The sequence below is a fragment of the Mucor mucedo genome, assembly GCF_025094135.1.
Source record: "Mucor mucedo strain NRRL 3635 chromosome Unknown EV154scaffold_20, whole genome shotgun sequence".
NCBI classification, from domain to species: Eukaryota; Fungi; Mucoromycota; class Mucoromycetes; order Mucorales; family Mucoraceae; genus Mucor; species Mucor mucedo.
The window spans coordinates 152,712-178,672 of record NW_026252304.1 but is presented as its reverse complement, the minus strand read 5'-3'; the positions used below and the strand labels follow the sequence as shown (position 1 = coordinate 178,672).

General features: G+C 36.4%; 10 protein-coding genes across 10 annotated transcripts; 5 read left to right on the top strand and 5 right to left on the bottom strand.

The window, feature by feature from the left end:
- Positions 1–306: 306 nt before the first annotated feature.
- Positions 307–1,280, bottom strand: EV154DRAFT_415785 (uncharacterized protein; the record flags this gene model as incomplete). The annotated part of the gene is made up of 3 exons (XM_051595697.1): positions 307–900; positions 961–1,140; positions 1,212–1,280. The coding sequence occupies 3 exons, from the start codon at positions 1,278–1,280 to the stop codon at positions 307–309; spliced, it is 843 nt and encodes a 280-aa protein (XP_051460417.1).
- Positions 1,225–2,014, bottom strand: EV154DRAFT_119922 (uncharacterized protein). The gene has a single exon (XM_051593944.1). It carries the CDS (start codon positions 1,917–1,919, stop codon positions 1,335–1,337), a length of 585 nt encoding a protein of 194 aa, XP_051460416.1. The 5' UTR covers positions 1,920–2,014; the 3' UTR covers positions 1,225–1,334.
- Positions 2,015–2,059: 45 nt separating this feature from the next.
- Positions 2,060–3,113, bottom strand: EV154DRAFT_499876 (P-loop containing nucleoside triphosphate hydrolase protein). The gene is made up of 2 exons (XM_051600530.1): positions 2,800–3,113; positions 2,060–2,738 (listed from the first exon to the last, which is right to left on the bottom strand). The coding sequence occupies exons 1-2, from the start codon at positions 3,034–3,036 to the stop codon at positions 2,094–2,096; spliced, it is 882 nt and encodes a 293-aa protein (XP_051460415.1). The 5' UTR covers positions 3,037–3,113; the 3' UTR covers positions 2,060–2,093.
- A 2,713-nt stretch (positions 3,114–5,826) lies between these two features.
- On the top strand, positions 5,827–8,231 carry EV154DRAFT_499873 (uncharacterized protein). The gene has a single exon (XM_051600529.1). It carries the CDS (start codon positions 5,917–5,919, stop codon positions 7,927–7,929), a length of 2,013 nt encoding a protein of 670 aa, XP_051460414.1. The 5' UTR covers positions 5,827–5,916; the 3' UTR covers positions 7,930–8,231.
- Positions 8,232–8,581: 350 nt separating this feature from the next.
- On the top strand, positions 8,582–11,904 carry EV154DRAFT_549452 (uncharacterized protein; the record flags this gene model as incomplete). Its single annotated transcript, XM_051604867.1, has 5 exons — positions 8,582–8,615; positions 9,417–9,697; positions 9,772–11,229; positions 11,358–11,443; positions 11,526–11,904. The coding sequence occupies 5 exons, from the start codon at positions 8,582–8,584 to the stop codon at positions 11,902–11,904; spliced, it is 2,238 nt and encodes a 745-aa protein (XP_051460413.1).
- Positions 11,905–14,079: 2,175 nt separating this feature from the next.
- EV154DRAFT_460111 (MBOAT, membrane-bound O-acyltransferase family-domain-containing protein) lies at positions 14,080–15,914 on the top strand. Its single transcript, XM_051597507.1, has 4 exons — positions 14,080–14,720; positions 14,778–15,107; positions 15,160–15,381; positions 15,437–15,914. Exons 1-4 carry the CDS (start codon positions 14,245–14,247, stop codon positions 15,870–15,872), a joined length of 1,464 nt encoding a protein of 487 aa, XP_051460412.1. The 5' UTR covers positions 14,080–14,244; the 3' UTR covers positions 15,873–15,914.
- A 1-nt stretch (position 15,915) lies between these two features.
- Positions 15,916–17,737, bottom strand: EV154DRAFT_499865 (Mu homology domain-containing protein). The gene is made up of 7 exons (XM_051600528.1): positions 17,540–17,737; positions 17,212–17,474; positions 16,806–17,154; positions 16,616–16,741; positions 16,330–16,566; positions 16,041–16,272; positions 15,916–15,984 (listed from the first exon to the last, which is right to left on the bottom strand). The coding sequence occupies exons 1-7, from the start codon at positions 17,611–17,613 to the stop codon at positions 15,979–15,981; spliced, it is 1,287 nt and encodes a 428-aa protein (XP_051460411.1). The 5' UTR covers positions 17,614–17,737; the 3' UTR covers positions 15,916–15,978.
- Positions 17,733–21,784, top strand: EV154DRAFT_499859 (armadillo-type protein). Its single transcript, XM_051600527.1, has 8 exons — positions 17,733–17,860; positions 17,920–19,240; positions 19,321–19,597; positions 19,674–20,606; positions 20,663–21,146; positions 21,235–21,317; positions 21,379–21,520; positions 21,602–21,784. The coding sequence occupies exons 1-8, from the start codon at positions 17,797–17,799 to the stop codon at positions 21,718–21,720; spliced, it is 3,423 nt and encodes a 1,140-aa protein (XP_051460410.1). The 5' UTR covers positions 17,733–17,796; the 3' UTR covers positions 21,721–21,784.
- Positions 21,785–21,873: 89 nt separating this feature from the next.
- On the bottom strand, positions 21,874–23,084 carry EV154DRAFT_499853 (ras family-domain-containing protein). Its single transcript, XM_051600526.1, has 8 exons — positions 22,973–23,084; positions 22,887–22,911; positions 22,771–22,829; positions 22,638–22,698; positions 22,490–22,583; positions 22,313–22,435; positions 22,041–22,248; positions 21,874–21,986 (listed from the first exon to the last, which is right to left on the bottom strand). Exons 1-8 carry the CDS (start codon positions 23,028–23,030, stop codon positions 21,982–21,984), a joined length of 633 nt encoding a protein of 210 aa, XP_051460409.1. The 5' UTR covers positions 23,031–23,084; the 3' UTR covers positions 21,874–21,981.
- Positions 23,085–23,729: 645 nt separating this feature from the next.
- EV154DRAFT_119707 (uncharacterized protein) lies at positions 23,730–24,665 on the top strand. Its single transcript, XM_051593943.1, has 2 exons — positions 23,730–23,943; positions 24,011–24,665. The coding sequence occupies exons 1-2, from the start codon at positions 23,804–23,806 to the stop codon at positions 24,468–24,470; spliced, it is 600 nt and encodes a 199-aa protein (XP_051460408.1). The 5' UTR covers positions 23,730–23,803; the 3' UTR covers positions 24,471–24,665.
- Positions 24,666–25,961: the final 1,296 nt, after the last annotated feature.

Below are 25,961 nucleotides of genomic sequence, written 5' to 3'. Positions count from 1 at the left end.
CAATCATTTTAAACAGCATGCAGGAACACTTTATGCGCGTTAATAAAAAAAGTAAATCTTTAACACTTTACAACTTGTATCTCACTATGCGATTGCTTGTTTCTATTCAAAAGTCCCCCCGCTGATAACTAGTTTAAAGTTTGCTGGTCATCATTTTATTTCTATAACAAAAAATTAAATACAGAAGTATAGAAAAAGAGAAGCAATGATATGGAGATCTTTTTTTTTTTTTTTTTTTTTAGAAAAAAATTATAAATGTGTGTGTGTGTGGGGTAAAAATTCAGAATATATATATATAAAAAGAGGTTATTTCTTTTCAAGTTTAAGAAGTTCTTCCTCATCGACAGGAGTTTGATCGCCCACAGGGGTTTGTTCGCCATCTGCCTTCATTTCATCCTTTAAAATCCAAGACATGAGACCACGAATCGATGGTCGAACCATGGATTTATCTCGGAAGACAGCGCTCATCAACACCATAAGTGAAGCAGCAAACGTCACATTCTCACCAAATTCGGCCACCATGTATTCCCACCATCTTCCCTTTTGGTGAGGACTCAATAATCGCTCTGTCAAGGAAAACAAGGCACGTGGAACCACATAAAGTGTCATTTCACCACGACGATGTTTACTTTCCACTAAAAGTGAAAGACCACATAACATACTACCCAACAAGGGTCCTAAAGTATTGTCCAATCGGCTTTGATTCACACCCAATACTTGGTGCCCAAATCGTGTGCGTACAAAACAGATACTGTACCAGATAATGGCAATATAGGTACCCAAAAATGTAGAGGACCGGACTGAAGCAAGCAAGATGTGAAGAATAGAGCCACCAGGGTTTTGTAACAAACGAGCAGTACGGAAGAAGAGAGGAGGAGCTAAATGTACAGATAAATAGACCTATATACAACAACATATAAGCACAACAGACAAAGGTATTATGTCCTTATTCAGACTTACGGGAAAGATTTTTTTAAAGCCTCGATAAAAGCGGTTCAGAGCATTGACTTCACAACCCCATGTGTTTCCTTCATGAATGACAAGACAATTGACTCTACCGGAACAAGGATCTGCATATGATCTAGGAATTCCTAATTGGGTACAATAGTCCATTAATGCATTACCTAGCACGGATGGTTTCTAGGTGTCTTTTTGTTAATTAACGAAAAAAAAAAGATGAATAAACAAAGGGGAAAAAAGAAGAAGCTTACATTGTATTGATATTCGCCTGTTCTCATGCCCTTAAGTACGCTTAAAAGTCGAAGATCGATACCTGACATGCTGGTAATCCAGTTTGCGTAAGATCTACATCAAAAAAAGACATCAGATGATGATCATAGTGTTGCCATATAAAAAAAAAGTGATACAAACCTTGGTAACCTTTCGGGTTCATAAAACCAAGAAAAGATGATTTCTGTACTCGCCAGCATAAAAATAGCAATATTGCCATACTCGAGCGACCATTCTGGCACGGCCTGTCTAACCTTTGGGGAGACATAAATTCTGTGAGCAAAGACATCAAGAGCTCGTACGAGTACAAAAAATGTTAAATCCAAAGTCTTGATATTGGGAAATAAACGGCGGATAGACCAGATACTAATGAGAGAGGACCAGAAGATAGCTGATTTCTGCGAGATTTTCTTCTTTTGTTTATTCATAAAGTAGGTCAGAAACTTGGGCCCAGCAAATGCACCCGCTACGAGTAAAGGAAATCCGTTGTCTGTGATGCTCTTCTTTAAGACTTGTGGCAAAGTCAATAAAATCGCTTTTTGAATAGCACCGAGTCGATTTTGCTTGGATAACAACGATTTGACGACAAGTGCTAGTATCGTAGGAACCGTTGTCACGGACCAACCTACGCCATAAGCTCGAATTAAAGTCTTTAACGCCGGCTCTAGTTCCACGGGAAAACTTGACATTGCAAAGAAGGGAATGGGGAAGAAAAAAGAGATGGGGTAATAAGAATAAAAAAAAAAAAAAAAAAAAAATTATAATAAGGAAAAAAGGAGAGGGGGAACGAAAAATAATAATAAAAAAAAGAGTTGATAGGTTACGCAGATTAGCATATGAAAATTAAGAATATGTATTTTTTATTATCGTTTCCAATAATTATAATACTTGTCACCGTTCTTCTTCATATTATCAGACATTTCATCCCACTTTGAATGAGGGAGACCAGTAACAGGATCAACGTTCTTAATATTTCTCAATCTATCTCTATCTTCTCTCAACCACTTGATACAAAGTGTTGTCAAAGGTGAATCAACACGTCCTTCCTGTTTGTGCTGGAGTTTGATTTCTTCAAAAGCGGGGAAATTATCCACCTTATTCATTGACAAACAACGTCCATCAGCAACATGTCCAATGTGTGTTGCCCAATCACCTAAACCGTCAAAAATATGTGTAGCATACACAATAGTACAGCCACGTTCTTCTGTTTCTACCTTTAAAAAGTTAAGAAAGTCAGCTCTTGCAAGCACATCGAGATCAACAGTGACTTCATCCAACAATAATAATTCCCAAGGATGCAACAGACCCATCGCCAACTGAACACGACGACGTTGTCCATCCGAGATTTGATGCATGCGCCACTTGACATCAACATCAAGAACAGTTAAAAGCACCTGTGTACGTTCCGGCCAACGATGACTGCCCATGCTTTTTAACAAATATTCCACTGACAAGTCAGATTTTACCACTGGGTTATTAGCCCATTCAGTACCCAAATAAGTAATACCCTTTTCTCACCAAAAAAATATGTCAATATATGGCACATCTATCCACCCTAAATTAACTTACCACTGGACCATCCAAGAAAGCGTCTTGACCGAGGACTTTGATAGCACCTGGAACCATACGCTTACCAGCCAGAATCTTTAACAAGGTAGTCTTTCCTGCACCATTAGCACCCACAAGAATACAACGGTTACCTGCATCCAATTGTAAGTCCATATGATCAATAATAGGAGGTCCACCGTAACTAAAGAATAAATCTTTTACATCGACAGAGTGTTTATATTTCTTTTCAAATGACATTTTTATTTTTTTATTTGGTAAAAAAAAGGAATAAAGAAATATAAAAAAAAAATTGTCTCTTTGTGAGACATGCGTACTCATATAAATATGCGAGGAATTTTTTGGGCCCATCACCGATGGCGCGATGCACTTTTTTTTAATTGGGTTAAAACGCGCTTATTGAATTAGGCAAGAAATCTCTCATCCTAGCTAGCTAGGGAGAATTCCCAAAATAAGGATTGGAAAAGATCATTGACTACTCTCAAGTCAAATTAAGTACAATGACATACTTTTGATTTAAGTAATCCAGTGTGATTCCTTTTCTATTTGTCTCTTTGAAGGTTAATTAATTTTTATTAGGTTAAATCACACTTAAATCAAATAAAGTAAACAATGATTCCAGTAAAAAAATATGTATACATAATCAGCATGGTTATTTTCTTTTAGAATACCATTTTTTAAAAAGGATACATCAACACTTGCAATTGTGAAAAGCTCTCCTAGTAGTAATGATTCGTTAATAAAAGATTTGGGATCAACCCCAGCCCACCCAGCTGCTGAAAAAAGCGGGACTTTAAAAATATAGAAATGTGCCTGGACGTTTTAACAGAATAAACCAGGATTTTCAAGCAATAACAGTTTTCAGAGTGAAAAAAAAAAAACTCTTATTTAAGAGACACTGCTGGGGGTCATTTTGGGTCAAGACTTTTTAAGACTTACGAGTGTCTAATCCGAATTCTAAAAAAATGGAGTAGGTCCGACTTGGTCAAACGTCCAAATGTCCAATTTAAGCCCTGGGATTCAATAGTTGCCAGTAATATGTACTTGGGACCTCATCCATTTTTTAAATTTCGTCAAGAATGTTTAAAAAAACCACTGTTAAACCACTGAAAAAACACTTCATTTTTTTTTTCTCTTCTTACAGGTGTGCTGTCATTTTTTCTTCATATCTACCCATCATACTCAAATCTCTTTAATATCCCTTCAAAAAATTCCTCTTCATTATAAGAAGTGACATGACTCATTTTTTAAAATCTAATACGTTCTCTTTACACTATCCATACCAGAGGAATCAGTTGCATCCTAGCTAAAACGTCGCAACACAATAGGGGGCGCCAAACATTAAAAGAAAAATTCCCGGGAATTTCTTCCCAGCCAAATTCCCTAAACTTTGCGGGAACGATTTTTTGTGCCCGAGATTTTTTGGGTAAGAAAATCCATGCCCGAGATATCTCAGGCAAGAAAAGTGTAGTCACCCACACATAAAAAAAATCCCGGGATTTTATAAAAGTTTAATGTTTGCCCCCTAATACGATCCAAAAAAAAAAAAAAGATGGTCCAACACGGATTGCCAATGCAGGAAGAATTGTCCATTGTCATGGTTGTTTTCAAGAGTAAATATAAAAGTGGGATTTCACTGTGGTATTCTTATATTGAAGTTTTTGGAAATTGAGCCTTTGAATGACAACCAATCTCGCGCTCCATATATTTTTGACAGAGGCTCACAACATGTGTTTCTCTTTTAATAAATGATCAGAAAAAAAAGTGTCTTTAAGCTTATAACATTCATCAAGAGTATCTTTAATCTTAATACATCCAGAAAAAAAGGATGATTACTTGAGGACTGATAATTTTTTTTTCATTTTTCAATTATGCAAATAGTAAGACAAATCTCGTTTTTCATCTTGGTCCTCCATTTAGATATTCTGTAACTGGAAATCTGTCGTTTTCCGAATATTTGTATCACTGTTTCCTTGTACAAACGGGTCAAAAAAACGTATATGATTATGCGAAGTTTTGACTGGAGAGTATACCCATGCTTGTTTGCGTACATAGTAGTTGTATTTTACTTTGAATTTGCAGTTATATATTCTTCAAGTAGAACAGAGCTGTACTTTCCGAGCGTTTCTATAGGAAAGACTAAATTTATATGGGAAGTTGTCGTTTTCAATGTCACGTTTTATTTTTTTCAATAGCTGAACTTCTGTCCTCCTTTGAAATGTTGTACGAAAGGTTTGAGGGTGTATAAAAGAGGTCATCGTGTCCATCCTTTGTTAATTTTGGCATCAGGGAATAAAAAAAAGTTTTAAAAGGTCAAAAAAGTTTGACAAAAGGGAAGTCTAAACATTTCCTGTATTACGCTTATAAAGGAAACCAGTGCTACCACCAAAGAAAAAAAGATTGATCATGTAAAATCAAAGTGGCCCCTCCCTTTTTTCGGAAATGTCTAGAACTCCGTATTTTTTTCAAACGTATTTTTTCAAACGTATTTTTTCAAACGTGATGGTCTACACGTCGATTGACATGCCATATCATCTAAACTTCATTGGATGATCGTTTTCTGTTTTCCATAAAATCTGCTTTACTGCCATTACAAGCTACTACTGGAATGCAGATAGACAATTACCAAGCTCTGACTTGCTTGGTAGGTTTTTGCAACTGTTTCTATTTTAAGTAAAGGCTCAAATATTATGGATGATAAAATAGACAAATGAAATCATCCTGACATAAGCTTGTTTATCAATAAATAAAGCTGGTTCACACACTTTGTTCTTCTCCTTTTCTTTTTCCTTAACATACTTCTTTTATCGTATGAAAGTAACCGATCACATAAAAAGGTTAGTTTAGTAGTGACTCTTGTTTCTTTGAAAAGAAGCTAAATCGAAAAAGATATATAATTGTGATATTGCGGCTGCGGCTAGTCTTTGCAATAGGAGGGCGACCTCCTAGGCAGAGTTCTTGAGTTTTTGGAACTCACGAACCGTGAATAGCTGGGATTGGACTGTAAATAGGTGCAATCATACTGGTCTGCCAGAATTCCTGTAAGTGGTACAAAAAAAATACGTTTGAAAAAAATACGGAGGTCTAGACATTTCCCCTTTTTTCTTTGCTTTTACAAACATGTGGAAACTTCCTCTAGAAATTTTACCTCTAATATTTAGCCATCTCGGAAACAATGACATTTTACAATGTGCTCTTGTGTGCAGTATTTGGAAGGAAACTGCAATGCCTTTTTATTACGAGAATGTGACACTAGATGGCGAACGTGTTGATCTGGTAAAAAAGCTTTTGGGATTAGATCCCGTTGAACGCGATCGTCACTTTCAATATGGAAAATTTACAAAAAAGTTGACCATTGAAAGAGAAAAAGATGAAATGGATTACATAATGTATATGACAAATTCTTATCCCAGTGGGTATCAAGAACCTGATGTATACTTTGACAAGGAAGAATGGATATTACTTTTAGAATACCTGCCAAATATCGAAGTTTTAGACTTGGACGATAGCGATAACTATGTGTCCTATATCCAGTATATAAATGAAGCTGAATCCAACAAATTCCTACTAAAGATTCAAAGCATTTTGACTCAAAGACAAAAGCAAGTTTTACAAGGCGAAAAATATACTTTTAACGATATTTACTTGGCTATTTGTTACAAATACCGTGCTACTATCACTTGTCTTGATCTGGAATTCGATAACTTGTTCTTCAACTTTGGCTCTATGAATGGTGAAGTCATCACTTTGTTAACGTATTTTAATAGCTTGACACATCTGACATTTAGAAACACTTGCTCTGCTGAACTTACCACATTGGATCTTCAAGATGCTTGCCCTCATCTAGTTTCGTTGACTTATCACAGTGATTATCATATTCCGGATTCTACAATAAAAAATGTTCTGGATAAGACAAAACATTGGAAATTGGATTACAAGAATTTAAAAGAATTTGAAATAGATGTTCCGTCATTTCAAAAGAACTACGCTGATTACATTGCAAAAAATGTCACTCGACATGTGGAAAGATTATCACTAAAAATTAGCAAACTGGATCTATATGATTGGATGGATCGAATTGGTTATTATAATGCTTTAAGTCTTTTTAACAGTTTTGGAAGCGTAGAAGATACTCGTATCTCCTGGAATCCCGACCAGGATTACAAACGACAATATTCGAACAGCAAGTCCGATATGACCATTTTTTACTCGATGCTGAATGCACTTAAAGGGGACAACAGAGTGTATTGTGCTTGCCAGTTTTCAGATTTTCATGGAGGGTATAAATCCATTCAGTACAATACTTCAAAAAATAATTTATACTTTGAATACGGATTGAATCATCTTGATTTTTATCACACCGGCGACACAGATTTATCATCTCGTATGGCTGGAGTCGTATTACCCGATTATTCCATGTCAACTATTGGACCCGAAATAATCAATAGTATGGTTGTAAATATACACGATGCTCATTCAGATTTACTTTTGAAATTCTTACAACATGCACTAACAAATTGTCCAAATCTTGAATACTTTTTATATAAATCGATGAAACATCCCAGATGCGATATTTGTATCTGTACTGATATACACAGCCTTGGCACCAGAAGAAAGGGAGAAAACAAGTTATCAGACACGACTCAAGAAAACATCAAGGTTGTAAAAACTCAAAATATGCTCCCATCAAAAGAAATACTGCAACTTCTAAATAATTATGTTCCTGCTATGAATACTCTTGTTTGTGGACATAATAGTCCATATGATACCCCATTGGCAGATGTGGCCCTAATAGATTTAACGGGATTCAGTAACCTTTCATTAGTGATCATTGATATCCGACTCTTATATGTTGATAGTCCGGGTGTATGTGTCGTTGAAATGGAGTATTCATCTAAAGACCGTGGTTATTACCTATTCGAGATGAATGATGATGGTTTAGCTCTTAAATCTGTTACAATCAAAGATATCGAAGAACAAAAGGACATCATCCGATCGACCCTTATCAAATGCGACATACATGTCAACTTCGAGTTTTATTTTAAATATACACGTGTTGCAAATATTATCAATGGGAACCTTATTCCAAAAAATGAAGTCTTTTGTGATTCCTATGGATTCTTTATGTTTTAATAGCTAACTTTTTATGCAATAAACCACACCTCACTATTTGTATTTTAAAACCCATACAGTATCTACCTGATCATCAGTCATTTTTATAGTTAAAGAACTTTTCGCGCACACTTGTTTGTTCGGTTTTTGACTCGCCCATTCTATGTCATGATGAGAGGCTTGTACTTACTAAGGCTTATTCAAAATCGACAGATCAAAGTAGGGAACTAGGTTGCCCATCCACGACTACGATATAGAACCGCTTGAAAATATATTTTTTCTCTTCGATATGAAAAAAAAAATGATATAACAAACAATAAATAACAATAAAAAAATAATGTTTGCTCTCTAACACCTCTAAAAAGCACGAGCCATTCAATCCTTGGATTGACGGTACTAATGAGAGCTATTAGACAGCAAATATCAGTGTGAAAACAAATTTGAAGAGAAGAAAAAACCGTGGATGGGGTTTTGTTGGAGATCCCGCGCTCTTGTAAACATCAATTACAGTAAATATACGTTGATCCATTAATGGTCTATGTTTCAGTTCTGGGTTGCTTACAGTTGTTCTCATAGTAAACTGATGTATGTCATACGCTAAATAAAATAATGGTATCACAATACTGAGTTTTAAAAAGCAGTGAAGCTTTCTTTCAGTTCAAGTGAAGAAAAAATGTTCTGGAGTTTTTTGGAGTTTTATCGCACAAGTCAACTTCAAAAAATGGCGATTATATTAACGATCACAGAGTTTCTAAGATATGTCTAGGATCAGACAAATAGTGCCGGTGCTTATACCTAGAGCAATTGAGACCCCTATCAAGCCAAAATTGATTATGAACAAGAAGTGTTTTCATTGTAACAATGCAATAAAATGATTTCAATGCGCAGTTAGCTACTGTGGAATATTATTTCAGTTTCGCATGATCCGAGTGAACGATGAGCCACAAAGTGAATGGATCCAAGATCATTGAACACCTCCACTCTTCTTATGCTGAACACCATCTGACTCGGATTTAGTACTCAAAGGTGGACCAGATCATATTGAAAAATCCTGCCGCAACACCTAGCGGAATCAATATGACTATTGATGATATTGTAGAAGATATGGCTGACTTTCTCGGTAATTCTAGAAAAATTATACGCATGACCTCGATTGAAAATCTTGGACAACCATCTTGATCTTGAATGAAACTTTTGCTGATTTTAAAAGACTTTTAAATAATCAGTGAACAGTCTATTTTTCATGAAAGACAGCCAAGCTGCATGTAGTCGCAACGTAAGAAATCGTACCTCATCAAAGAGAAAAAAATCAATTGTGACTGCTTATTGTCAAAACGCGCCCATTTATTTTTTTCCCATGGCAGCTTCTTTTTTTTTTTCTTTTTCTTTGCCAATTCTTGAATAAAAAGCCAAAAATACCCAATGTCGAGAAACGATATAGAAATCCAGCAAACCAATCAGAATGTTTGAAATACTCAAGCGCATGATTTTCAATTAAAACCGGACAGTCCAGAACGGTACCAATAATCAAACAGATATAATCACGTCTCTCGAGGCAATTAATAATATTCAAGCAGAAAAAATTATTTGTCTTGAACAAAAGTTGTCCGCAGTAGAAAACCAGCTGGGCAATATGAACTCCGAAAAGCTCGAGCTAGAACAAGCTGTTGCCGAGCTAACAACTTGCCTTCCTGGTGGCAGTCAAGTCATCATTAACAGGGTTCAGAAACGAACTAAAGAAGTTCAAGCTTCCTTGGCGGCCTGCGAGAAAGACCTTCAGAGCCGAAATGTATGTTTACAATTTAATCTCTCTATTATTATGTAACTCATATTTTTTTTTTTTTTTTTTTTTTTTTACTTTAGCTGTATGTACAAGAATTAGAGGCAAGAAATAAAAATTTGATGGCCGAAATGAATGTCAAGAAAGTGCCGGAGATTGCAGAAGATAACCTCATCCGCTCCTTACAAAATGATAAGGCGAATTTGAAGGCAGAAGTTGAAATTGTTCAAGCCAAGTTGGACAAGCTTGAAGAAGAGTACTTGGCATTGGAAGTGGAAGCCGCTCTTTTCGATAACGAAGAAGAGACCCAGGGGTACAAATATAGACTGGATAAACTTGAACGTGACAATCGTGAATCCACGTCTCGAATTCAGCATCTCGAAGTAGAGCTTATTCGCGCCAACGACGAGAAGGAAACTTGGAAGAAGATGCATGAAATAGCCAAAGAACGTTTGCAAGAAACCAACCGCATTAAATATAACAAGGTTGATCACAATAAGACCAAGCAAGAACTTGCATATACCAAGGAACAACTTGTTAAGTCAGCGGCAGACTATACGTTGTCCCAAAGAAAACTGGACCAGCTGCAAAAAGCCATTCGTGATTTACAATCCGAAAATAATAAAATTCAACAAAATCGTGACGAATTACAATTACGCGTTGATAATTTGACTCGATCCAAGGCCCGTAACCCCGCAGCCATATCCTTCTCCGAACAAGAAAACGCCGATATCAACCCTGCTCTTGTAACCAAGATTAACAGTTTGAAGGCAACCAACCTCATGTACAAAGACGAGAACAATTATTTGAAAGAACACGTTCATAAACCGACGATGTCGTTGAGCAAAAACCAGAATATGGATGACCTCTTGAAGTCAGGTTCATCAGACCATGAAACAGGCAACATGGTAGACTACATGCATGACAAATCACCAAGAGAATCAAAGTCGAAGAGACGCTCTTCTATCTTATCACATCAGCCTACTGATTCTGTTATGATTCCGTCCCGCTCAGTTAAATCAACTTCGTTGTTGAATACAGCTTCCTCGCACCAAACACCTAAACTGTCGGAACCCTCCGTTAATCCTGCTCGTGGACTCAATGTGACTCTTGGTAAACCAGCTGTCGCCACCCAGCAAGGTCTGCATAGATCAGCATCCAGGTTATCTCCCCCCGTGTCAGCACGGCCACCCATCCCAGCTGTTGTGCCTAAGGGTAAGAAGAAGGACAGTCGCCTGAAGAAGTTCGTAAATAGCCGCAATCCGGGTAAATTCATCGATAGCCGACCCATCCTGCTTCCAGTGCACGATCGACCACCCAGTATGGAAGAAAGAGTGGCTAAAAAAACCAGAATGGACATGCGATATGTCTCGATAGTTGAAGAATGGGTTCAAAAAAAGAAACTACCCAATGTCACCGATTCAGCCATTGATAACATCCTCAAGGAGATTAACTCCAACTTTAAGGTGATGAAGTCTATCGACAATCCTGATCCAAAGACCATGTCTAAGTACGGAATCGAAGGATTATATCAAATCGACGTACCCGACAAGTGGGATTCAAGGGAAAAAGCTTATGCCTGGATTCTGTCCTATTACTGCTAAAAAAATGTAAGTATAAATAATATGCATGAAATCCGCCTTTACTAAACTATACTCGTATGATGAAGGCCAAGGCCTTCCACGATATTCTTACAAGACTTAGTGCTGAATTAGTTAAATGTCTGAAGGCTAAACGCCCTGATGTCTCCGGCTCGTAAGTATCTACAGTCAAGGACTGTTAGTGAGTGCACAAGGGACAAAAGGGGATGGTCTATCTAACCTTATATATTTTCTAGTCGTTACCGTCGTTTGTTATGTCTGTTATATAAATCACGTGGTGATGTTGAACGTACCAGAACACTCTGCTTTGATGTCGTTCGTGAATCAACTTGTAACAACAACACATTTGCCTGTTTGTACAACATTGTTTGTGGCTGGCAAGATAGTCTTGTTTCGGGTAAGAAGCCTTCGTTATTGTTGAAAGCTGTACAAAGCAGTATCCAGCATATTTATGATCATTCGGGCATTCCTGACAATGTCAAGGTAATGTACACCGAGATCACCAAACGATGTGATTGGAACGCACTAAACCGAATCCCTCCCACCAGTGAGGTGATTGAGGAAGTGATGGTACAACTCCTGCGTCTTGAAGGTGTACCAGTTACAAGTGAGTGAATTTTTTTTTTTAATAAATTTAATATGTTTTACTATAAATCGAATTTGTCGCCTTTGACTGTTTGAGATTTAAGACTGTGAAGTCCTTTAAGTTGATTTTCCACGTCCTTGGCGACTGGAATAAAATTGTACAATATGTTAAATTATGGTCTTTATTAACAAGGGATGTGATGGATGACGTGGTATTAGAAATCATGAGTAACAGACAGATTTTACTTGGTCTGTCTTTGAGTGCACAGCATCAGAAATTAATTTGTATAGCCGTCTTGGTACTTTTGGTCTCTCAAGATTTCGTATATGAAAAGATTAAAATATCTAGGATGTTATCTGGGGGAATCAGATTTAGAATTTGACATTAATGCATTGGTCCATCAATGCAATAAGAACCTCCAGCAACAACAATGACAAGTTAGGACACACACGGAGTACAAAAAATAAATCATGCAAATCGCTTGAGGAAAAAAGATAAAAACCTTCTTTCTTAACATAGACAATGGCGTGAGATACTCAGCTCAAGTGTCATTTTGAATATATTTCGAAAATGAATGCTCAAAAATTTCCCGAAAACCGCGTTTGTGAAGCGATTCAAATGTGGATAGAGAAAAGGGAGTTGATTGGAAGTCATTTTCCTAGGTGATATGGGTCCTCTCTTATTATTTGGTTTCTTTGTTAATGACACATTGATGAGAAGCTTCAATAATTATGATGTTCTTCTTTTTGAATGACAATGGACACCATGAAAGCAAATGCTAATTATACAAGCAGTTGCCATGGATACGGTTATAATCTTACCGAACGACGATAGTTGGGAACATCAACAACACTCAAGACCTGGGACATTGAGGGAAATTGGGAGCCAAAATCTACACAAAGAATTAATGCTAACAAGCATAAAGTATGGTTTTATTATTATATAACCAAGGTATTCTTGGAAATTTATTTTTCTCAAGTCATCATGATAGCGAGAGAGACGACAAAGACAGCAAGAGATTATTTAAACGCTGAAGAGTCATAGAGTCTAAGACTTTTAAAACAAAAGCAAATTTTTGCAATTCCATTTTTGTTTCTTTAAAAACAAACTGGAAGTGAAAGACAAATCCTCGCCATAGGAAAGGATACTATGATTAGGAAGCGAATTATCCGGATGTAAAAGACTCGTTGTTTATGTCACCATTTTAATTTACATTCGACAAGGTCTGTTAAATGTAGACTATTACAGGGCAATAAGTAGAGAGAGAAAAAACTACATTATTAGTACCACGTAGCAAGAAGTTTTTAAACACTCCCTGTTGTACAATACACTTTCTAAGAAGGATTTTACTTATAAATGAAATGCAGCACAACAGGGTCTAGCCATCATGACGTTTGTGATGGGATGAAAAACGTGAGTTTTTTTAATGATTCTAAAAATAGTGAAGCGAAACGGTTCATTATATACAGGATGTACCCAATCGTTTTGAGAGATTCTTAATTTTAGCAAGTGTGCATGTGCTGATACAAAAAAAAAATTCATTGTTATCTGTCTGTGATTTAATTTTAATGATGATATTACCGAAAGGATGATCTATTAAGTTTACGTGTGATTTGGGAATGATCAGCAAGAGTTGGGGTTAGGAGGACTGCAAACAAGAAAATTATTATCAGATCTTGAAAATATTAATGTAATTTTGGTGTCACTGTTTTTTTTCTTGGAACTGTGAAATTCAATTAAGCTTTTTCTTACACGAGTAATGAAAAAAAACTTACGATGTAATTGACAGGTTTCATAAGGTAACGCAATCGTATAAAACTGGTATGAGATATTGGTGAATCGTTACAGTTTTAATGCTAATAAAGAGATACAGTATATTATGAAAAGTGTACAATACCGACTAATCGTTTGGACACATGGTGTTGCATCTCTAGTAATAGCTTAGCATAATATAGCTAAAATGAAACTACGTCAACTTTCTGATCAACATGTAGTACAGAAGAAATAATTTACGCCACCGCAAAAAAGATGTTACACACATTTATCTTGGAACAGAAGTGACACATTTTTTTTTTGGGGTGATCAGTATACCCTCTTCTCCTCCTCTCCCCCCCCCCCTTTTTTTTTTCTTCTAAAAATAGAATGAGGATGGGAGTCAAGGCAGAAATTAGAACAAAACCGTAAATATATTTTTTTAAAGAGATATTCTCCCAAATTATTATTATTTTAGACTCAAAAATTAATTTCAACGCGACCAAGTGCATTGCACAGCATAACGTCATTTATGTACAGCCAAACTGGAATAAAACTTTCTTCCCCCCTTTATTTTTAAGTTTTTCTTTTTTTCTCATCTTGGATTAACAACAAAAATGGCGAAATCAATACCACCCATTACAAGAACAGCTACAGCACCAGTGATCCCTACCAAAACCTCACCAGAAAGGACGGTCCAACAGCGGTTCAAACTTAATAAACAAAGACCACTTTACTTTAAACCAAGACTGACACAATTCGACTTGTCTAACCCGGATACATCCAATGATACCTTTCGAGGATTTTACACACTCTTTTGGATTGCCATGGGATTCTATGTGATTCAGGCCGTAGTCCGTTGCTATGAACAAGAAGGTATATTACTCTCACTGGGCTTCTTTCGGCTCTTTTCAAAAGACGGCTTGACCTTATTGATATCGGATTTAACCATGGTCTCCATGACCTTGTTCAGTGTATTGTTCTCCAAGTTGTTTGTATGGGGGGTTTTACCTTATGAAACCTTTGGTGTCGTTATACAACATACGTGTCAAGCCTTATTTTTATTTGTCAACATTTATTGGACGTTTTGGAGGTAAAAATGTGTGCTACCATGCAGAGTAAACAAATACCAATTGATATGACTTTTTAGAAACTGGCCTTGGGTCCAATCTGGATTCTTTACAATGCATACAATCGTAATGATGATGAAGATGCATTCATATACAGCATTAAACGGAGATTTATCACTCAAAATGAAGCGATTACGTCAATTGAAGGAACAGTTACCTAAATTAATTTCTGTTAAAAACCCAGAAAATGATGGAGAAATTAGACACATGGAAGAAGAAATTATATTTTTACAAGAGGAAATGGTACACGGCAATACAAGATACCCTGATAATGTAACCGTAGTCAACTTTTTGGATTATTTGCTTGTACCTAGTTTGGTCTATTGGATGGAGTATCCACGTACCGAAAAGTAAGCTTCATAACAAATCAGCTGTCAATGAATGCTAACCAGAGGATTTTAGGATTCGTGTTTGGTATGTGTTTGAGAAGACAACGGCTACACTGGGCTCGTTCCTGATGCTTTACGTTACCACAGAGCGTTACATCCTTCCGAAATTGTATGATCCTGATATGTCTGAACCACGCGTTATTCTGGAGCTCCTGTTCCCCTTCATGCTCAACTATCTGTTTATTTTCTACATCATCTTTGAATGTATCTTGAACGCATTTGCCGAACTTAGCAGGTACATAGTCATAGTCAAGAATTTCTTATATTTTTTTGTTAATTCTCTTTTTTAGGTTTGCGGACCGTAATTTTTATGATGATTGGTGGAATAGCGTGACTTATGACGAATTTGCCCGTAAATGGAACAAGCCAGTGCATCACTGGTTACTTCGTCATGTCTATGCACAATCCATTGAATCTTACAACCTGACAAAGACTAATGCGACCTTTGTCACGTTTTTATTGTCTTCCCTTTTCCATGAACTCGTGCTGGTGATTGTGACACACAAGATACGTTTGTACATGTTTGTGATTCAAATGCTGCAGTTACCCATGATTGTCATTGGTCGCATGTCCCTGTTTCGAAATAGATTTTGGTTGGGTAATGGTTTCTTTTGGCTGTGCATGTTGTTTGGTCCTCCATTCTTGGGGATTTTGTATTGTCGTGAAGCCTTTTGGGCAACTTGGTCACATCCTCGCTTACCCAATCCTAGCATTATTATAGAATAGAAAAAAAATAAAAAGAAAAAGCTTCAAAAAAATAAAATAAAGAAACAGTCTTTTATCAAGTGGGTGAGGAAAGGGTATTATTTGTGATTTAGGTTGTATAAAGAGATTAAAACTACAAGGAGGGTAAGTAAAAACGTCAGGTTGGAAATTGTTTATGTATGAACTTACTCTGATTTGGTAGGACCCTGCCTTTGTCATGTATCTCACCCATTTCACAGATTGATAACCACTCTTTTCAAATACCTTTAAGAATCTTACTAATAAACCTGATGAAGTAAACATGAGTACTTGGAAGTCCATGGAAATGGGAGGTCTTGACCAAACACGCTTGTGTGTCATTGAACTTAATTCTGCCTCACCCGTAAGAGTGAATTCAGCTTGACCTTGGAAACGAGGGATTCTAAGATAAGACGATGAGTATAATAAACGAGAGAGAACAAAAAGAAAAAGGGCTTACTTCCAAATGATGCAGTTTTCTGAAGGAGCATATTTAGCTTTTCCACCAGATCCAACCTTAACTTCTACTTTGGCCGAATTTAATGGTGTAGGAATCTTGAGAACGACATTGTTTGCATAAAGCTTGGGTGAAAAATTAGCCTTTACATTAATTCGGTATTCCACACGTGTATTTCCAATTTCGGTGACAACAGGATGGACCTTGAATGGTAGGTTTACATTCTCGGTTGTACGATATCTGCGCACTATCATTAGTCATTCATTCAAGCTAAACATTATCTTCTTACTTCATTAATTCAAATTCACCATCTGGAGGTACAAAACTAATAGTACGATCATTATCAAATTTACCTAATTTGACACACTGATGGAATTGACAATCATCAATCTCGACAGCATTGGCACGACGAGCACTACATAAAAAAAAAAAAGTATCAGTGTGTATCCAAATGTGTCTATAAAGAAAAATATATTTACGTGGTACGGTTAACAGTATCTTTATCAAGTAATAACTTGTCATTTAAGCCAAACTTACATTCGGGTGTACCAGACAAGTAAGCTCTCATTAAGATTTGACCAGCCACATCTGCTCTCAAGATGGTACCTGTATTACTCATTAACAAATTGACACTTTCAATCACATCAATAAAGGCCTCGTTCTTTCTATATTTGATATCATTTCGTCTCCAAGAGATGGCACCTGTTGCCTGAATTGTAATTCGACTCGAATCCTCTACTGCCTTTTCGGATTTTACGCCTTCTGTTGTAATGTACATCTTTAAGGTATCTGTTTCACTATTTTGAGGATATCCAAAGTCAAGGATTTCTTTAAATTTAGGAGGGTTAGGGACCACGTGTGTATGAATATATACTTCGATATTACCGTCCAATAACTCATAAATCAGAACGAAATTGTTCTTAACCGCTTCTTCATCAAACTTTCCAAAATAACTTCGACCGATATTCACGACACGGTAACAAAATTCGAATATTAAAGCTGCATTGGCGTTCCATTTGGTGACGGCAACAATATAAAGGTTTTCATGACGCACATGAAAAAACGATGTTGAGCCTAGAGTGACAATGGGTGAACGCACATCTGTATTCGAGATGACTTGAATACGAAATATATCGGCTACTGAACGACTAGCATATACTACTATAAGTGATGGTGTCTATATATATATATATATCAAACAAATAGCCCTTACCGCAAGTCATGTCGATACAAACGAGAGATGAGTACTTCTCCCTTTTGGTTATAGATGAAAAAGGCACTAATCATCCCTTCCTTTTATTTTTTGTTATCGAGATGAAAGAGAAGAAAGGTAAATTAAATGGGTAAGTGTGCGGACCTTTTGTTGAGGTTCAACCAACAAATTGCAAAGTCACACACTTTTTTAGCACACATATTTTTTTCTTCCTTCACTCGCGATTGTTGTTTGTTACTCTCTCTTTTTGTTTAAAGATGGAAAAAAGTAAACAAGAACTTCGAACATTAAATAAACTTGCTTGGGAAAGAGGAAAAGGAGGTAAAGAAAGTTAAAATAAATCCCCCATGTCGTTTGTTAAACTCTTTTTATATCTGTAGAAGCACCAAAGAACCTCGACAGTAATATCAAGAAGAATACAGCATTTATAAAGAAATGTAAGACATCGTTAGGAACCGATTTAAAAACTCAACTCTTGAACGACATCAACAAACTCAGTCTAGAGAAATATATCTCGGAAATTGTGGGTAGTGTCTTGGAAGGCATGTTGAAATGTAAAACCAGCATTGATATATCGGCATGTGTCGAAGTCATCTCTGCTCTTCATCAACGTTTCCCAGACACCTTCACCTTACTCTTGTCCTTTCAATTAGCCAAAGCTCTTCAACCACCTACGAAACAACATTTAGCCACCCTCAGTGTCGAACAAAAAGAAAAGGAAGAATCCGCTCGAATCATTCGTCAAAGAACCTATCTACGTATCGTCTGCGAACTTTGGTTAGTGGGTGTATTACGTTCTGTTGGCGATGGTATACCTTCTTTATCCTCTGTTAATGTCGGTGGCGTAGAAACACACCGTGATGCTGTAGCTGGATTAATTAGCGGTGGCACCGCCCCATCCTCCTCCTCATCGTTATCCAAAAAAGCAGCCGTGAAAAAAGAAGAGGGAGGCTTTGTTTACAAGGTCCTTTACGACATGTTGAATCATGATATGGAGCAATACGTGAATTTACCACTTGTCGCTTCCTTTCTCAAGAATTATGGACAGGTCATCCTAAATATCGTGCCTCGAAAGCAACGCGCAGCATTGGAACAACACGATGAACAAGTCACTCCCGTAGTAGACCCCGAATCTGTCGTGACACCCGATATCCACGCCTTATTAACCAACCTATTCCAGACTTATTATAAAAGTGTCGCCAATCATCTCTCCAAGATGCATAAAGTCATCAAGAAAATGGAACGTCATAACAATGAAGTCTTGTTTGCTCGTGGTGAGTTATCCGAAGAAACCAAACAACGTTATGAAAAGGCCACCAAGGCCTATGAAAAGATCCTGAATCATACACAGACTTTATCCGATGCCTTGGATATGGATATGCCCGATCTTCCTGTAGATGACGGTACAGCAAAGCAATCCATTGTTACCAACAGTGGTAATACGTTTAATGACGGTAAAGAGAATTTGGGAAATGGCATCTGGGAAGATGAGGACGCACGCAAGTTTTATGAAGATTTACCAGATCTTCGTATCCTTGTACCCGATGTCTTTTTGGACTCCCAACAATCCAGTACCAAGGAAGAGCAGACCGATAAAAAGGAAGCCGAAGAGAAACAGGAAGAAGTAGAAGATATAGTTGAGGAAGATGATTCTCAACTGAATGAAATGGATCCCTCCGAACTTGTAGATGAAGCAATTGAGTAAGCATGTTTAATCACGCACGCACACACACATACACACACACACAAAACCTGTATTTTAAACATTTATTTAAAAAAAGAAATGTAGGCGAAGATGGCGAAGAAAATAAACCAACGACACAAAATGTTCAATTGGATGGATTATTTGCTCGTTTACCTACATGTGGTAACCGAGACTTGATTGACAGTGTTGCTGTTGATTTTTGTTACATGAATAACAAGAATGCAAGAAAGAGACTCGTCAAGACCTTATTAAATGTTCAAAGACAGCGTGTGGATTTATTACCTTATTACTCTCGATTGATCGCCACCTTAAATGTGTATTTTTCCGATATCGGTGAAATGGTGCTTGCTGCTGTAAAGTAACAAACTCGCATCCTTGAAATAGTGTAGTATGCTGACCATCGATTTACACACCCTTTTTTTTTCATAGTTGATCCATGAATTTAAGGGATTACAACGAAGAAAGACGCAAGATTTATTAGAATCTCGTATCAAGAATATTCGATACTTGTCTGAACTCACCAAATTTAAAGTCACTCCAGCACACACGATTTTCCATTCGTTCAAAGTAGCGCTGGATGATTTCACCAACCATAATATTGATATCGTCTGTAACCTTTTGGAAACATGTGGTCGCTATTTATTAAAATCACCCGAGACAAGTGCTCGTATGAACGGTATGTTGGAAACAGTGATGCGAAAGAAGAATGTACAACATTTGGATAGTCGATATGCCTTGATGGTCGAGAATGCTTATTATCAAGCTAATCCACCCGATAAATCCGCCATTCAAGTTAAGGAACGATCCACCATGGAGCTCTATATTCGCAAACTGATCCATGAAGACTTGTGCAAGAAGACCTTGGATAAGATTTTGAAGCAGTTGCGTAAATTGCATTGGGAGGACCCCTCGATTCGTAATATGTTGGCGAAAATCTTTCAAAAGATTTGGAAAATCAAGTTTGGCAATATTCATTTGATTGCTATTTTGGCCAGTGGGTTAAATCGTTACCATACCGACTTTGGTGTACAGGTGGTGGATGGCGTGGTGGAAGAAATTCGAATCGGGTTAGAACAAAATATCTTTAAACACAATCAGAGAAGAATCGCTGTAGCTAAATACTTGGGTGAATTGTATAATTATCGTATGATTGAATCTCCATTGATCTTTGATACCCTTTATTCCATCGTGACGTTTGGTCATGAATACGGTAGACCTGGTAGAGAAAGATACTGTCAGATTGATGCACCTCATGATTTCTTCCGTATTCGACTTGTATGCACTTTACTTGATACCTGTGGTATGTGCTTTGATAGAGGAAGCTCCAAAAAGAAGTTGGATAACTTTTTGACCTTTTTCCAAGTAAATGAAACTCAAAAAAAGTGTAGATGGTACTTATGACTAACATGAATTTATAGATGTACATTTTAAGCAAGAATAAACCACCCATGGATGTTGATTTTATGATTACAGATACGTTAGAATTACTTCGACCTCAACTTAGTATTATTTCATCCTATGAAGAAGCCAACGAAGCCGTCGATCGTATGCTTCTAGAACAATTACAATCTGTCAAGGGAGCGGATGGTAAATTACAGGAAGATGGGTTTGAAGAAAGTGAAGCTTCTGAATCCTCCAGTGATGAAGAAGAAGAGGTTGTGGTGAAGGATGATATGGACGAAGAAGAAACCAGTGATGGAAATAACGAAACCAATTTTAATGATGAGGATGAAGATGTGGTTGTATTGAAAAACAAGAAGGATGAACTTTCAAGAGAAGATGAGGAGGACTTTGAAAGGGAGTTTAGTAAAATGATGAGCGATAGTATCGAATCCCGTAAATTTGAGAAAAAAGCAGCCATGTTAGATGTTCCTATTCCAATGAATTTAAGAGGTGCTCAAGGTTTGTTTAATTAAGACTTGCATATATTACTTATTGCTAAATTTAAGCTTTTTTTTTTTTTTTTTTTTTAATTAAAAAAAAAAATTAGATAGAAGAACCTTGGCTACTAATAAACCAGAAGCGGGAAAGATGGCATTTACGTTGCTAACAAAGAAAGGAAACCGTCAACAAGTAATTAATGACCAAAAAAAGTTACTTTATGATTGGCACTCACAATATCTTTGTTTTTTAGACTAAAATTATGGAGGTTCCTTCCGATTCCGTGCTTGCTGTCAGTACACGTTCCAAACAAGAAGCTGAACGAGAAGAACAGCAGCAATTAAAACAACTGGTATTAAACTACGAAGAACGAGAAGAGGCGGCTGCAAGACAAGGTAAAAATGCTACACGATAAAAAAGAAATTAAATCCCTGTAGGCGGGTCTAAATACAAAATAGACTAAAATGTATTTTTAGCTGCTATTGAAGAACGTGCCAGATTACGCGGCCAATTCCGTGGTAAAAAAGTTTTGCAAATGGGAGGTGGAGGTGGAGGAAATTACGCTGCTGGAAGTAGTGGTGCTCCTGGCTGGTAAATAAACAAAAGAAAGAGTTTTTTTTTTTTTTTTTTTTTTTTTTTTTTGTTATGCAATTTGATTCATGCAAGTTTACTTTTTTTTTTTAAAAAAAAAAAAAAAGTTTAATTAAATAAAAAACAGGTGATAATAAATTGACAGTTAGTAGAAAAAAAAAAAGAAAAAAAAAGAGAGGTGGTGGTGGTAGTGGTGGGAAGGAAAGATGGGTAACAAAATACACTCAGTTATAAAAAAAAACAAAAAAAAAAAAAATCAGAGCCCTTAACCTAACAAAGACATCAATATAAAAGATAGTAAAATTAAAAAGATTCTACACTTACAAGCACATCCATTTGCATTTTCAGCATTACTGTTATCCAAATCAACGCCTTGTGTGTTTAATCCACCTCGCTTACGAGTGTTGTTGGCTAATTGGTCAAGAGGCATACGTTTTGCAATTTCGGTAAAGAGTTCATTTACATTATGAGCTGTCTTTGCTGAGGTCTCAAAGAATAATAATCCACATTCATCGGCATACTCTTGGGCAGTCTAATCATCTGAATTTTAAATATACAATTCTCTTTCTTTCTTCCAAATACAGATATTTTTATACCTTTGTCTCAATAGCTCTTCTTGCCTCTAAATCAGACTTATTTCCCGCTAAAGCAATAACAATATTAGGATCAGCCTGGCGTTGTAATTCGTTAACCCAAGCCTTTGCTTTTTCCAAAGAAGACTATTAATTTATCATTAGACAGATTATACAGAAGAAGTAGACGAAGAAACTTACGGTCTGAGTGATATCATAAACAACAACTGCACAATTGGCATTACGGTAATACATGGGTGCTAAACTCTTGTAACGTTCCTGACCTGCAGTATCCCTATATATAACAGCATTATTACAAGTTGACAAGTATTCCAGTTCTTATATATACCAAATCTCAAATTTCACAATGGTGTTATCATCTAAAGAAACGGTCTGTGCCAAGAAAGCGGCTAAAGAAAATCATGTGAATTAACGGAATGTTTCCATGCGAGCAAACAAACAAAAGAAACCCTTTTTATTACCTCCAATGGTACTCTCTCGGTATTCATCAAAATGGTCCTTGACAAAACGCATAACCAAACTATGAATTGTTTAGTATTAGCACCAGCTTTATCTATTTTAGTTCTAGTTTTCTAACCTTGATTTTCCTACAGCAGATTCGCCTATATATACAAGTCAATTTACAAGGTGTTCATATAATCTCTTTTTTTGTTTTCATTTTACCCAAAAGAACCAACTTGAATTGATATGTTTTTCCTTGTTGTGGTTGTCTTGCAGCCATGTTTAAATATTTGTATGAAAATGTGAAATAAAAGCCAATAATAAAAAAAAAAAACCACACACATGAAAAAAGTGGAACGTCATCTTTTTAAAATCCCGTTCCAATTTGATTGGTTGTCAAAAAATAGCTTGGCCACTGGTTTTGCTAAAGGGGGTTGCAGGAGAAAAGCAGATGGGATGACAGGAGAAGGAGGGTGGTAAGAGGATCTACAATATAATTTAGTTGGATCGACACCTGTCAGAGAGATGCACATGTCAATTAGGTTAGAGACGACGAAAAGAAAAGCGAAAGAGAGAAACAGAGAGAGAAAGAGTAGACTGAGAGAGTAGAGAGAATTGGCCTGCAAAGCCATAAAGTGAGAGTTTGTGCGAGCACAGACTTTTTTTTTCAAGTGTTGTGGATATACAACAACTTAAACAGTGCTACGGTATAAAAATACATATAAAACGTGAATCGGAACACAAACCCACGTTTTTTAATATCAGTTTTTCTCCTGTTTTCAAAAAAATAAAAAATTGTTGGAATCCAGTCTCCCTTTGAAATCCTGCAGGGTTACATTGTGATACAATGTAATCATAACCACGTTTTTTGTTCTTACTGAGATCAATGCACTCTGTTTTTAGAATACATATTAAAAATCTAGTAGTATAAAAGGGTAGAAAGTATAGTCTGGGTACACAGAAAAAAAAAATTAGATGTATATAAATAACCGGCTTTTTCTTTTTTTTCTTTTCCATTCTACTAATTCACAACTTTCCCTCTCATTATATATCATGTCTACACATTTATCAATTACAAACTCAAAAGGAAGACAAGTTAGCTTGTTAAACGATGAATCAATCGAAGTTGACTTGACTCCAAAGCGCAGATATTATTGTACAGAAACCGGCTGTCAAAAAAGTTTTACCACCAGGTATGTAAAATATACAATAGCTGTAAAATTAGAAAAGCTGACTAATCATCCTTCAATTTTTTTTTAGTGGCCACTTGGCTAGGCATCATCGAATCCATACCGGTGAAAAAAACTTTCATTGTATATATCCCGGTTGCCCTTCTAAATTCTCTCGTCAAGACAACATGATGCAACATTATCGCACACACATGTCATCAAGGTCTCGACACCATCATTACATGCATCACTACCATTTCCATCACCAACAACAACAGCAGCAATTACAGAATGCTTATTATCGTCCTCAATATAATCATGAACAAGATATATACTCTTTACAGCAGCAACAACAGCGTAGAGCCTGGTCCTTTTCTTCTGCTAGTTCGTCTTCTACCTCTTCATCTCAGCATGCATCGCCTCCTTCTTACCATTTAAGTCCTCCTCCTCCTTATAGTCCAAAGTACCTACATCATTTACCAGCACAAGATTGGATGCACTCATCCAACAAATACACGGCATCTTCTTACTATTACAATGCGCCTGTATAAAGCCAATTCCATTTCTCTTTTTTTTTTCTATGATTTATATGCCTATTACCCACACCTTTTTTTTCCCGGTTTCTATGTAGTTTTATTTTACTCTCCCTTTTTTTTTTTTTTTTTTTTTTCTCCTTCTTCCCTCTTCTTGTAAAGCTCCCCCCTCTTATGAATAATAATAATAAATAATATTTCTTGGTACATGTAAACATATTGTGTTTTGGACATTAGAAGTGGTATACTCGTAAAAAGTCAATTCTTCCTGGAAACTAAATATATATTTATAGAGTCTCTCCGCTACAACCTTCCTACCCACCGACTAGCTGGTTGATCTTACTGCTATTTTTTGTTTGTTTGTTTTTGTTTGTTTGTCTGTTTCTTTGTGTGTCTTGGATGGGTAGTAAATTCATATGATTCTATTTCTATTTCCCACTCATAGAATATGGTTAGTACACATGTAATGCGTGGAGTAGGGGGTACATTGTGTTTTACAGTGTGTCAGCTTGGGTAAATGACAGGCCACTTTTTTTCAACAGGCAAAACTTATAAACTCCCCGGTCTTTGAACACCTTGATGTTTGTTAAAGAAGTTAGCAAAAAAAAAAAAAAAAAATAGTATTGTGATCCCTTGTACTCAGTAATAAAAAAGATAGACAATGGGAAGTTCTGGATTTGTCCTAGTAAGTAAAAATGGTGACCACTTATAGGATATGGCTGCGTGTAATGAAAATAGGGCGTATTTATCACACTGACCATAGCATGAGCCCTAAAAGAGAAGATCTATTTCTGGAACTGGAGTGTGGCACAAACATGAGACAAAAAAATGTCCTCGTATCACCTACACGAATTTTTAATTAAAAAAAGCCGGAGTCTTATTGACAGGGTCTTGGGGGAAAACCTTGGTACAAATATTGTATATAAGGAAAGGTTCCAATGTTTATTTTTAAACACTCTATTAAAGATCGGCCTTTTTCTTTCTTGTGAAATTGACAGCCCTACACTGATTTGCTTATTCATTAAAAAGATTTTTCCAGAACAGTTAAAGGCTTTTTTTTTTTTGTCTGCTAATTGTATATCCCCACCCTCGGATTTCTCGTTAATTATCACCAAGCGGGGTCTATCTTTTGGCTAAAACCATAATCATATCTCTTTTCTTTTTCTTCATATGGTTTAAGATTGTGTACGTCATCTACCATATTTTAGTCTTTGATCACAAAGCATTCTCTTTTATCCGTTACCCTAGTAACCGTGTTGTCCCTTGATTACAAAAAAAAAAAGTAACCATAACATCGCTAGTGGCACCCTAAACACAGACAATAAACTTTTTTTTTTAATCTAAAAACCCCTCCCCCAGCAAGGGACACACACACAAAATTAACTTGGGGGGTAGGACAGGTAATATGGACTAACGTTGGAATATCACATTTCCCATTTCCCATTTTTGCTTATGAGCTTCTAAATTAAAAAATGTTGTGATAACCAATCAATCATTTTTTTAATATTA